Source organism: Natator depressus, chromosome 14 (assembly GCF_965152275.1).
Source record: "Natator depressus isolate rNatDep1 chromosome 14, rNatDep2.hap1, whole genome shotgun sequence".
NCBI lineage: Eukaryota > Metazoa > Chordata > Testudines > Cheloniidae > Natator > Natator depressus.
In genome coordinates this window covers 34,142,145-34,155,023 of record NC_134247.1, presented here as the reverse complement: position 1 = coordinate 34,155,023, position 12,879 = coordinate 34,142,145, and the positions used below count along the sequence as shown (strand labels likewise).

General features: G+C 46.4%; 1 protein-coding gene across 1 annotated transcript in view; it reads left to right on the top strand.

The window, feature by feature from the left end:
* Window positions 1–262: 262 nt before the first annotated feature.
* LOC141998762 (uncharacterized) overlaps window positions 263–12,879 on the top strand; it is a 406,176-nt gene continuing 393,559 nt past the window's right edge. Inside the window, 3 exon segments of the mRNA XM_074971763.1 lie at window positions 263–473; window positions 862–981; window positions 4,305–5,416. Of these exon segments, the coding sequence (XP_074827864.1) occupies window positions 326–473; window positions 862–981; window positions 4,305–5,416 (1,380 nt within the window). The 5' untranslated portion in view covers window positions 263–325.

The following is a 12,879-nucleotide window of genomic DNA, read 5'->3' as shown; positions in this document are numbered from 1 at the left end:
TAAGTAGAGAACACATCAGAGATCTTGTGACTAATTTGAATCTATTCAAGTCAACAGGGCCTGATGCTATTAACCGCAGGGTGCTGAAGGAATTAGCTGCAGAAATTTCAATCGCTGGCAATAATATTTGCAAACTCATGGATGGCAGGAGAGGTCCCGGAAGACTGGAGAAGGGCTAACGTAGTGGCCATCTTTAAAAAGGAGGAGCCGGGGAACTATAGACCAGTCAGCCTGACTTCAATAGCTGGGAAGCTACTAGAGCAATGTATAAAACATTCAATTTGCAAATACCTGGAGGATGAAGGGGTGATCACTAGCAGCCAGCATGGATTTACCAAGAACAAATGCTGCCAAACCAGCTTTCTTTCTTTTTGACAAGGTAACTGATTTGGTGGATGGGGGGAATGCGGTGGACATAATATACCTGGACTTTAGCAAGGCTTTTGATACAGTCCCACATGACAGTCTGACAGGTAAGCTGGAGAAATGTGGGGTCGGCAGAACTACCATTGAGTGGATACATAATTGGTTAAACACCCGCAAACAAAGAGCAACTATTAATAGAATGATGTCCGATTGCAGGGAGGTCTCAAGTGGGGTTCCACAGGGATCTGTTCTGGGTCCTGTTTATTTAACATCTTTTATTAATGACCTGGTTGTAGAAATAGAGAGCGTATGGATCTAATTTGCGGATGATGCAAAGCTAGGGAGGGTTGCAAATACTTTGGAGGACAGAGCAAAAATTCAGAGGGATCTTGATAAACTGGAGAACTGGGCTACAGACAAAATGAAATTCAACAAAGACAAATGTAAGGTGCTACACAACTGTGAAGCCTTGATCTTGCCTGTTTTCTTTTCTAGGAGCAGGTTTTCCAATTCCCAAGCCTGACATGATCTCCTGGAGGAAATGGAGAAAAGAGCTGTGGGTCCCAGACTCTCAGAACTCTGAGGAAAGCGTGACCCTGAGGAACACCCACACAGGTGAGGAATTGGTTAAAGTGATACAGAAACCGACCATTGTTGATGTAAACAGCTGGAATTCCCACAAAGGCCCCATTTGCTCCTCTGCCTCATCTTACCCAGGTCAGAATTGTCCCCAGCAGGAGTTGTATCCTCCTGGCAGACCTCATGCATGGCTTCCCACCCATCCTGAGTGGCGCTTGGCAGTAGCTCCCTTCCCTCTGAATATTCGGATGATATTTGGAGGCAAAATTGGTTCCCTCCTCTCTGTCTTCTGAAGAACGATTTGGGGGCAGGATTCAGCTCCTGATTCTTAATCTCCCCAGCAGTTAATTCAGTTTATTTCCCACCCTCCTGTCTTGTCACCAGGGGTGAGGTCACAAAGGGGTGTGGATTTTTCACATCCCTGAGTGACATAGTTAAACCAATGTAAGAATCATAGAAGATTAGGGTTGGAAGAGACCTCAGGAGGTCATCTAGTCCAACCCCCTGCTCAAAGCAGGACCAACCCCCAACTAAATCATCCCAGCCAGGGCTTTGTCAAGATGGGCCTTAAAAACCTCTAAGGATGGAGATTCCACCACCTCCCTAGGTTTCTAGTGTAGACCTGGCCTTACTCAGTACATTGATGGGTTAACAAAGACATTAGCTGGGATTATCAATTTATAATGTCAGGTTAATGCAGCAGCTAATTGAATCCTGAGGTTGACAAAAGGAAAACCTAAATCCTAGTGTAAACAGAGCTAGGTTGATGAAAGAATTCTTCTGTCGACCTTGCTACTACCTCCTGGATAGGTGGATTACCTATGCTGAGGGGAGAACCCCTCCCATCAGCGTAGGTTGCGTCTAAACTGAAGCACGATAGTGGCACCATTTTAAGTGTAGACACACAGTTTAGTGAGTGTAGGCCAGGAGTTTCTTTTTTTACTTTAGAACTTGACCAAGAGAGAGTCCATGAAGGAGTGGTAAATTGAGCTTGGCTTGGCTTGTCTTGTCTTAAGGAAGTACAGAGACCAAATTGGTTTCTTTAACCACAGCTTGACTGCTACTACTTCCTTCTTAAATCTCACCAAGATAGCTATTATTCTACTCTTCTTAGTACTCAGCCACACACATACAAAGTGTGAGTTTTACAAGTGATATCACAACAGAGGAGATTATCGAGCCAGGCTTACAACTAACAATAGCAGCACCCAGTAGCATGTCTATATCATGGGCAGCACTCACTGATGTAGATGGCAGACTTGGGGTTTAGGGAACTATTAATGGTGCCATTTCCCAGAAACATATAAACTCACTCAGTAAACACCCTCACACCCTAACAAGTATCCCTCTCTTACGACGACAAGAAAAGAGTTCACAGTTCTCCTGCTGCATGGTTCTTTAGGATCTTTGGCTCTCATGACTGCAGTTACTGGAATCAGGCGATGGAGTAGCTTGGTCAGGGTTCTTGATGCCCACAGAGTTCTCTCAGACAGTAGCAGACTGGTCAGGAAGGTATAGCCAATGAATGGAGTCTTCACTTCTTCATACTCAAAGGGAACTAAGAGGGTTCTTTTCATAGATGTTGTTGGTGACCCGAGAGAGCACACATCTCTTCTCCAGGGTCTTGACCTTCACAGTGGAGGATGATTCCCACTTACACCATCCTACGGTCCACCTTCATAACTCGTTCAGTGGCCTGTGCCTTCCAGATACAGTCAATATGGCCCAGTCCTCTCACATCAGCAAGCATTAGGCCTGGGGTCTCTATGGAAAGTCCCACTCGGGGATAACCATTGTCCCGAAAGATCTTCTGTTGCAACTGCAATGTCTGATAGGCCATCTGGTGGCTAATAAGGCTTGAGCTCCAACTGAAGATTTTCCCACACTCCGCACGTTTGTATCATTTCTCTTTAGTGAAGATTTGTGGCTGTATCATGGTTGCATTAAGGTCCTCCGAACCTTACTGTTTCCTTGGCTGATTCCTCTGCTGGGAGTATGAGAAATTTTCCCTTTGGTCCTTCCCGATACTATTCCATGTGGTTCCATTTACTCAAGGCTGAGTATTCCCCTCCTCATCCTTCCTCACACCTTGCAGTAGCTCCCTTCCCTCAGAGTTTTAACTCAGGACATAGAATCATAGAATATCAGGGTTGGAAGGGACCTCAGGAGGTCATCTAGTCCAACCCCCTGCTCAAAGCAGGACCAATCTCCAATTTTTGCCCCAGATCCCTAAATGGTCCCCTCAAGGATTGAACTCACAATCCTGGGTTTAGCAGGCCAAAGCTCAAACCACTGAGCTATCCCTCCACCCCGCCCCTGACATGGCATTGAATTGGTTTCTCCTTGCCTCTGGGGAGAAGTTCTTGGGTTTGTTTGTTTGGGGGGGAGAGGAATTCAGCAGTTATTTTGATTTATTTTCCCTCTTTCCTTATATATATAAAATGATGGGGTCTAAATGAGTTGTTACCACTCAAGAGAGAGATCTTGGAGTCATTGTGGATGGTTCTCTGAAAACATCTACTCAATGTGCAGCGACCGTCAAAAAAGCGAACAGAATGTTGGGAATCCTTAGGAAAGGGATAGGTAATAAGACAGAAAATATCAGTTGCCTCTATATAAATCCATGGTACACCCACATCTTGAATACTGTGTGCAGATGTGGTTGCCCCCATCTCAAAAAAGATATATTGGATTTGGAAAAGGTTCAGAAAAGGGCAACAAAAACTATTAGGAGTATGGAACAGCTTCCATATGAGGCGTGATTAATAAGACTGTGACTTTTCATCTTGGAAAAGAGATGACTAAGGGGGGACATGATCGAGGTCTATAAAATCATGACTTGTGTGGAGAAAGTAGATAAGGAAGTGTTGTTTACTCCTTCTCATAACACAAGAACTAGGGGTCACCAAATGAAATTGATAGGCAGCAGATTTAAAATAAACAAAAGGAAGTATTTTTTCACAAAATGCACAGTCAACCTGTGGAACTCCTTGCTAGAGGATGTTGTGAAGGCCAAGACTATAACAGGGTTCAAAAAAGAACTAGATAAGTTCATGGAGGGTAGGTCCATCAATGGCTATTAGCCAGGATGGGCAGGGATGGTGTCCCTAGCCTCTGTTTTCCAGAAGCTGGGAATGAGCGGCAGAGGATGGATCACTTGATGATCACCTGTTCTGTTCATTCCCTCTGGGGCACCTCGCATTGGCCACTGTCGGAAGACAGAATACTGGGCTAGATGGACCTTTGGTCTGACCCAGTATGGCTGTTCTTATGTTTTTATGTTCCCATTCCCCTTTCTGATGTTCCTTTTCTCCCTGGCACAGGGAATGACTCCTTTCTGGATTCTCTCTCTTTCCCAGCAGGTGATGGGATGATGAGTAAGATTAAGGAGGAGAATCCTCAGCAGGAAGGTCCTGAGGAAGTGGAATCACACGGGATGGTATTGGGAAGATCCAAAGGAAATATTTCCCAGAGACCCAAGCAAGGAGAAGCCTGTGGGAGTCAACACAAGTCAGAAAGGCTGAAAGGAAACCAGCCAAGGAAAAGACGTGCTGAATCCATTCATCCAGGAGATGGTTTGAAGGATAGTAAAGAGACCATGATCCAGCCAAAGATCCACACTAAAAAGAAATCGTATAACTGCCCCGAGTGTGGGAAAAGTTTCACTCAGACATCAAATCTTATTATACATGAGAGAATCCACACAGGGCAGAGACCCTATAAATGTCTTGAGTGTGGGAAAAGCTTCAGGCAGAGATCAGACCTCAGTAAACATCAGCGAATCCACACGGGAGAGACCCCTTATAAATGCCCCGACTGCGGGAAAAGCTTTAAGCAAAGATTCAGCCTCATCGTACATCACCGAAGTCACACTGGCGAGACCCCTTATAAATGCAATGACTGTGGGAAAGGCTTCACCCAGAGCACCAACCTGGTTTCGCACCAGAGGATCCACACGGGAGAGACACCCTATAAATGCGCCGACTGCGGGAAGAGCTTCAAGCAAAGATTCAGCCTCATCGTACATCAGAGAAACCACACTGGAGAGAGAGCCTATAAATGTGCTGACTGCGGGAAAAGCTTCAAGCAGAGCTCGGAGCTCATTTCGCACCAGAGAATCCACGTTGGAGAGAGACCCTTCAAATGCACAGAGTGTGGGAAAAACTTCAGTCAGAGCTCAGGCCTGATTAGACATCGGAGAACCCACACGGGAGAGAAACCCTACAAGTGCATCGACTGTGGGAAAGGCTTCAGTCAGAGCTCGGGACTCATTAGGCATCGGAGAACCCACACAGGGCAGAAACCCTATGACTGCCCTGAGTGCGGAAAAAGCTTCACTCAGAGCTCAGCCCTTATCGTACATCAGAGAGTCCACACGGGAGAGGCACCCTATCGATGTTCTGTCTGTGGGAAAAGCTACAAGGTGAAGGACTCCCTCATTTCCCACCAGAAACTCCACACAGGATAGGAGGCAAAGGGAGCTCTCAAAGCGGGGCAATGGGTCTGTGCCCTCCTGAAGCAAAGTATAAACATACTTCCTTTGAGGATGCTCTTGGGAGGGGAGCAAGGGGGATGGAGCATAGCCACCGAGTCCATGAGAACTCCAGGGCTGGAGCACCCACAGAAAAAAAATACTGGGTACTTAGCACCCACTGGCAGCCCTATGGGTCAGAGCCTCCCCCTCCCCCCGAGTGCCTCCAGCCCGTCTGTGGTCCCCCGATCGGTTCCTCCCCCTCCCCCCAGCACCTCCCGCAATCAGCTGTTCTGTGGTGTGCTGCAGGCTTTGGAGGGGGAGGAGCAGGGGCAAGAACAGGTGGGAGGAGGGGGGCAGAAAGAGGTGGGGTGGCGGCAGGGCCTGCACAGCTGGGGTTGAGCACCCGCCGGGATCTCTGTAAGTTAGCGACTCTGGGGTGGATGGTTTCAGTTTGGGGAGAAGGGGTTGGTGGGACCTGTGCGTTAGAGTCAGTATAGAGACGCGACACTTCCTGAAGACTTTTTGGTTTTCCTGTGGCACCTTTCCTGCGAGAGGGAAGAAACAAAGCAGCTCAGGACAGGACAATTGCAGGCTGCAGCTACACAGAGCAGTCGGCAGTTTGGTTACCTCATTGCATGCTGTACATCATGTCCATAATAAAGGATTGATCTTGACACTTCTGCTCATCAGAAAGATACCACATGGTACCAGCAGTGGAAGGCACCCAGCATGCTGGAAGACCCAGTGAGAGAAGTCACATTGCAATGGCCGCTACAGAGCCTTTACAAGTAACTTCTCCACCCGCCCTGAGAATCAGAGGAAATCTGGATTTGCCTGAAAAGGATTCAAACTGCAGTTTGAGCTGCTTATGAAAGCCAGCCACAGGGACAAATAAAGTGGAGGCCAAGCCAAAGATTCCTTTGATCCTTACCGTGGCAGGCACAGAAGTCCCAGATGGTGGTGGAGAAAGAGAGGAAAGTTGTGCAGAAATATCGAAAATGTTTGAGGCTCATTATGTTCTTAGAAAACAATGTTACTTATGAGAAAGAGAGAGAGATGGGTCCGGATAAGAACACAAAATGAAGGGGAAACAACAGGGGAGTTTTGTCAAAGATTTAAAGCTAAAAATCAGTCCTGTGACTAAGGAATCGTAAAAGATTCTCTCATTCAAGACCAGAGTAGCCTGGGGTGTAACAACAAGAAAGGCTGTGAATGGTTATTAAGGAAGATGGAGCTGTCACTAGAAAGGGCAATATGTAGAGGTGAGCCCCTGTGTTTTCAGTTTAAACTGATTTTTACTGAAAAATTTCCGGGTTTTTTTTATTCCGTTTTTCCTGATTTTCACTCTACTTTTGTATCATTCAAATATATAAAAAATACCATGTTTTATTAGGGAAATATCATACATGGCATGAGATCTATGTATTATGATCATACATTAGTTTGTGTGTGTATGCAAAGCTGCCTGTTGAAGTAAGCCTATGTATTAGTCTAGAAGATACACACAATAAACGGGCGGGCACGCAAGTGCCAAATTGTGTGCGCATCTGAACGTACTAATGAATCTCACACCCACCACGTATACATTTCAAGCTGTTAGCAGATAACGGGTTAAAGATCTGACACACTAAAATGGGAAGAAAACAAAAATCTGAATATGTATCCAAATATGTTTCAGAACCAAGGAAGTATTCGAAAGTTTAAAAAAAACAAACATAGGAGAAAGGGATGAAGTTGAGTGTATGTGCTGCAAATGGTGTGGCCCAATTATTATATGTAAATATTTATAGGCCAATAGTTCTAAGTCTACAACAGTAAACTGTTTATTCAAATGAAAAGCCTTATTTGAGAATTAGAGATATATTGTTTTCTTAAACTCAGCGGTGGTGTTGTGTTTTGAGTTCTGTTTTAGTTCTGCAGCAAACCACACTAATGAATGGAATTCAAAGTATTAATCAACTGAATACTTTTCTCCCCAGTCTTTCCGTCCACCAAAATAAACCCCGATATTTACCCAGAAAAGTTATTAATAGTTTTTTGCACTGATTTTCACCTGGTTTTGTTGTGGTAATAACACTGATAAAATCTCGGGAAAAATTAAATTAAACAAAAACTGAAAACGAAGGGCCCTATGTATAGGCGAAGCAGCAGAACAAACAAAGGCAAACAAAAAGTCTAGAGAGAAGCACAGAGCATATTGCTTTGGCTACTATAGCTAAACCAACAGGCGAAAAGTTCCCAGAAAATCAATTGGCCAGGGACAGAAAATGGAAAGCAGGAAACAACGTCAGTGATGTGGCAACCAGTATGATTATAGAAAATATCCAGCATTTGGGCAAATATGTAGAAACTGGAATAAACCCAACCATTATACTAAAATGTGGAGAGAAAGCAGGAAAGTTTATGTATTAAGTGCAGAAAGGGATTCCTCAGGAGAAAAGGAACTGCTGTTCTAAAGCAAATAGAGGAGGGTGAAAACTCAAAAGACTGGCAAGATGCAAGATAGACACTGGCGCACAAATAAATGTAGTAACACAAACTGAAATAGAGAGATAAAAGGAACATGGAAAAGTGGAAGAGTCAAAAACATCTGTGAAGACTATGATGAAGGAACAATTCCAGTGTTTGGAAAGTGCACGCTGACGCTTCAATGCAAATGGAAAATGATAAAACAAGAGTTTGTGGTGGTACTCGGAGGCCAGCCCAGCCTTGGGCCTACACATGCATCAGGAGATTGGTCTCATTAAGAGGATGCATACCTCAGATAGACAGAAAGACAACGCAGAACCGATATGAAACTATTAAGAGCAGCATATGAAGATGTATTTACAAGAAATAGGTGCCTCCCAGTAACAGACATAAGGCAGGTAGAAGAAGATGCAGAATCTATGGTACATACTACGTGAAAAGTTTCGCACCCCTTAGGAAAGAGGGTAGAAGAGCTGTGAAATATGACAGTAAATGGTAGGATTTGGAGAATCGAAGAGCCAGCAGTTTGGGTTTCCTCCTTAGTAACTGTAGAGAAAAAAGGATGGAGACTGTGGCAGTGTATGGTTCCTAAGGTGCTGAACAAAACCAGAAAAAGTACACTTGGCCACAAGAAGTGAACTACTGTCTAAGATGGCAGGAGCCAAACTCCTCACCAAATTAGATGCATTGGCAACGTAGTGGCAGACCCTCTTAGACCAATGGTCCCCAAACTTTTGAAGGTTGCGCCCCCCCTTACCCCTGCCAGCCCTCCACCTCTCCCCCAAGCCAGGCCTGGGGGTGGGTCTGGGGCCAGGAGCATGGCTGTGGCCAAGGCTGGGGGCGGGAGCGGAGTCGTAGCCAGACTGTGGTGGGGGCTGGCAGCCAGGTCTGCGGCCAGGTGCGGCTCTGCTCCCAGCCTTGGTCCCAGCCACAGTCGCTGGTCAGGAATGGAGCCGCAGCCAATGGCCAAGACTGGGGGTTGGTGCAGGGCCCAGAGTGGAGCTGAACTGAGCCTGGTGATGGGGCCAGGGCCAGGAACATGGCTGGGAGTGGGACCGCAGCAGAGCTGGGGGCGGGGAAGGGCTCGGTGTCGCTCCCTCCCCGCCCTCCTGTGGGGGATGGCCTAGGTCCTGCCGTGCCCCCCTGGATGTTCCTCCATGCCCCCCTAGGGGACCATGCCCCACACTTTGGGGACCTCTGTCTTAGAGAGTGCTCCAAGATCTACACTTTCAACACACCGCTTACCCACTGATTAGCAGATACTGCTTCTGAAGACTACGCTGCCTTTCTGTAGAGGTTAAGTTCCAGCAGTTATTCACTGTCCAGTAAGCCAAATGCTGGAAGGTCTGGCAGATGTCATAGTGTACATTGATAATATACTGATTTGGGGCAGCATTGCCTTTGAACATCAGGACCCACAGAGGAGAGTACTGGAAATTGCTGGAGCTAAGGATCTTACACTGAAATGATGTCCATTTCAAACCATGGAAATAGCCTTCTTGGGAAAGAGACTGACAACAATGGGAACCGAAGATTCAGGCAATACTGAACAGGCCAACACCTGATGATAAAAGGGGAATTCAAAGGCTGCTAGGCATGCTGCATTATGTCAGCAAGTTCATACCTAACTATACAGCTCACACAACTCATCTATGACGTCTCTGCCACAAGGTCACGATATGGAAGAGTATTCAATGATTTAAAGCATATTATGACATCAGCTCCAATACTGCAAACTCCACAAAGTGTAGGACTGGAAAAGAGAAGGCCAGTACTGGGATATACTTTGGGGAAGGGTCAAGGCTGCCTCTTAGTGGACAAAGTCCAGGCTCTCAAAGCATGCCCTATCCCAACCACAAAGAAACAGGGCTGAAGGTTTTGGGGACATGCAGTTTACTACTGCTGATTTGTAGCAGGGTTTTCTATGATAGCAGCCCCCCTTCATTAACCTAATTAAGGACAGTAGCCCCCAGGAAGATTCACTGGCCTGCAAAAGGGCCTTTGAGAAGTTGAAAAAACATCTATGCAAAGAGCCTGTCCTGTTCAGTCCCAGCTTCTCAAAATAATTGATTTTGCAGACTGACATAATACCAGGTAGTTAATGGAGTGGAAGATACTGTACTCTATCTGAGCAACGAACTGTTCCCTTGGGAGTGGGCATATTCAGTAACAGGGAAAAAAAGACTTTGTGACACAGAAGCTCCTTGGCAAAGGATCCCCTGTTCTTTGCCAACAATTCTGATCTCAGACCTGACAAACTCACTGCACCAAACACATCTTGCAGAATACTGATCCATAAGAGTAGCATGTAAGGTATCTACAGAATGCTCATAACTTGTTAAGATTCATAATCATTGTGAGATGTATGTACAGGTAATATTTAAAAAATAATGTATTGAGATTGAAAGTATGCTTCATGGACTTGGAATAAAAGTTAGTCACCATGGAATAATATGTCTTGGTGATGGCCCACTCACCCTGGTTAGTCAGTGATGTAATTCTTGCTCCATCCCAAGACTTTCCATGGAAAACCATCAGTGACAACTGTAAACTGTCTAAACCACTTGGAGATAAAGAAGAAATATTACAACAGACAGAATCACCCTGCCTCTGAACAAAGCTTGGTTCAGTATAATACAGAATGAGGAAAGGCCCTCTGGATTCATTCAGTGAGGAAACATTTTGTGGAATGAGGGTGTTTTTATGAAAGTTTTAGTTCCTGGTTCCTGTGAAGCCAGCCAGCTCTGTAACAGCTTGAACTTTTGGCAGAAAACCTACTTCATTATTAGATAGGAGAGGTAACAAGTAATAAATGTTGACCCAGGTTCATGGTTTATGATTTTGTTGTGTATTGTAACCATTTGTTTCTATCGCTCGCTCTCGTTTCTAGGTAAGTCTCCATTCTTTTAAAATAAACCTACTTTTGTTCCATTACAAGCATTCACCAGCTGTGTAGTTTACAGCAGCAGTGGTTTAAAGTTAAACTGGGGTACACAGCTCCTTTGGGGGCAGAGGATCTGAGATTTCTGTGAGTAGCCAGTATCAGGGGTTGGATATCACAGGGGAATGTTTCAAAGGGACTCAAGGACAGGGATGCATCTCTTGTTAACCTGCAAGGCAAAGACAGGGCTGGCCTCACCCAGAGGAGAGGGCCTGAGTGGCTGACAGGCTGATGGTGTTAGGGAGCTAACACCCCCACCCCAGGGCAGGCTCCCTGGGAGACATTTCAAGAGGGAGGGTGTGACATGGGATATACAAACCCCAGCCTGGACAACATGACTGTTACCAGCTGTGAGCAGTCGAAGGGTGGTGGGGAGCTTAGGAGCAGCTGCAGCCCCCAGGCCCCAGAAACCAGCAGGAGGAGGAGATGGGAGTGTGATACATGAAGTGGGGGGGAGTAGCTCTCTTTGATGGTCACCTGCAGCCAGGTTAAACAGGCCTCCACACCTAACTCTGTTCCTGAGCCTCCTGCAGGAACTCAGCCAGAGGTGGTGGAACGAGACTCCAGACCAGAGTCTATGGCAACAGTTGTAGATCCAGTTCCTGGGACCCAGCCAGAACGAGCCCAAGGATTGGAATTGGCGGAGCAGTCAGCACCAGAGCCCATGCTTGCAACCCCACCAGAGTCAGGGGAGCCAGCACCAAAGGGTGCCACAGAGCCTGCACCTCCAGCAGCAGCTAAATCAATGCAAGAGGCTCAACCGGAGCCTGAAATACCACCTAGTGCACCAGCAGAGAGTGGTTCACAGTCAACAGAAACAACCCCATCACCTGCATTGCTTCCAGTGGGACTAAGCCCAAGTCCACAACCCAGCGAGGAACTAATGTCTCCAGCATCAAGGGAGCAGTTCCAGGCAGAGCAGGAAGCATATGAGAGATTCAAGGGAGCTTGGATGGTGGCACAGAGCGACCCACCACCTCTCAGCTCTTCTAACAGGTCCAGATTTGTTATAGAAGGAGGACTCTTTCTGGTGGGCACAAGGAGGACTGGCAACATCAGAGACAGTTGGTAGTTCCAACTAAGTATAAGGAAAAGCTCTTGAGCTTAGCCCACAATCACCCCTGTGGCCATGCTGGGGTGAACAAGACCAAGGACCATTTGGGGAAGTCATTCCACTGGGAGGGAATGGGCAAGAATGTTTCTACCTATGTCCGGTCTTGTGAGGTATGCCAGAGGGTGGGAAAGCCCCAAGACCAGGTCAAGGCCCTTCTTGAGCCACTCCCCATCGTTGAGGTTCCATTTCAGCAGGTAGCTGTGGATATTCTGGGTCCTCTCCCTAAGAAGACACCCAGAGGAAAGCAGTACATACTGACTTTCATGGATTTTGCCACCCGATGGCCGGGAGCAGGAGCTCTAAGCAACATCAGGGCTAAAAGCATGAGCCAGGCATTGACAGACATTTTTGCCAGGGTAGGTTGGGCCTCCGACATCCTTACAGATTTGGGAACTAACTTCCTGGCAGGGACCATGAAAAGTCTTTGGGAAGCTCATGGGGTAAACCACTTGGTTGCCACCCCTTATCACCATCAAACAAATGGCCTAATAGAAAAGTTTAATGGGACTTGGGAGGTCATGATACATAAATTCATGAATGAGCACTCCAATGATTGGGACCTAGTGTTGTAGCAGTTGCTCTTTGCCTACAGGGCTGCATCACATCCCAGTTTGGGATTTTCACCTTTTGAACTCGTTTATGGCCACGAAGTTAAGGGGTTATTATAGTTGGTAAAGCAGTAACGGGAGGGGGTTACATCTTCTCCAGGAACTAACATTTTGGACTTTGTAACCAATCTGCAGAACACCCTCAAAAACTCTCTCGCCCTTGCTCAAGAAAACCTACAGGATGCTCAACAAGAGCAAAAGGCCTGGTATGATAAACATGCCAGAAAGCATTCCTTCGGAGTAGGTGACCAAGTCATGGTCCTGAAAGCGCTCCAGGCCAATAAGATGGAAGCATTGTGGGAGGGGCCATTTATGGTCCGAGTGCACC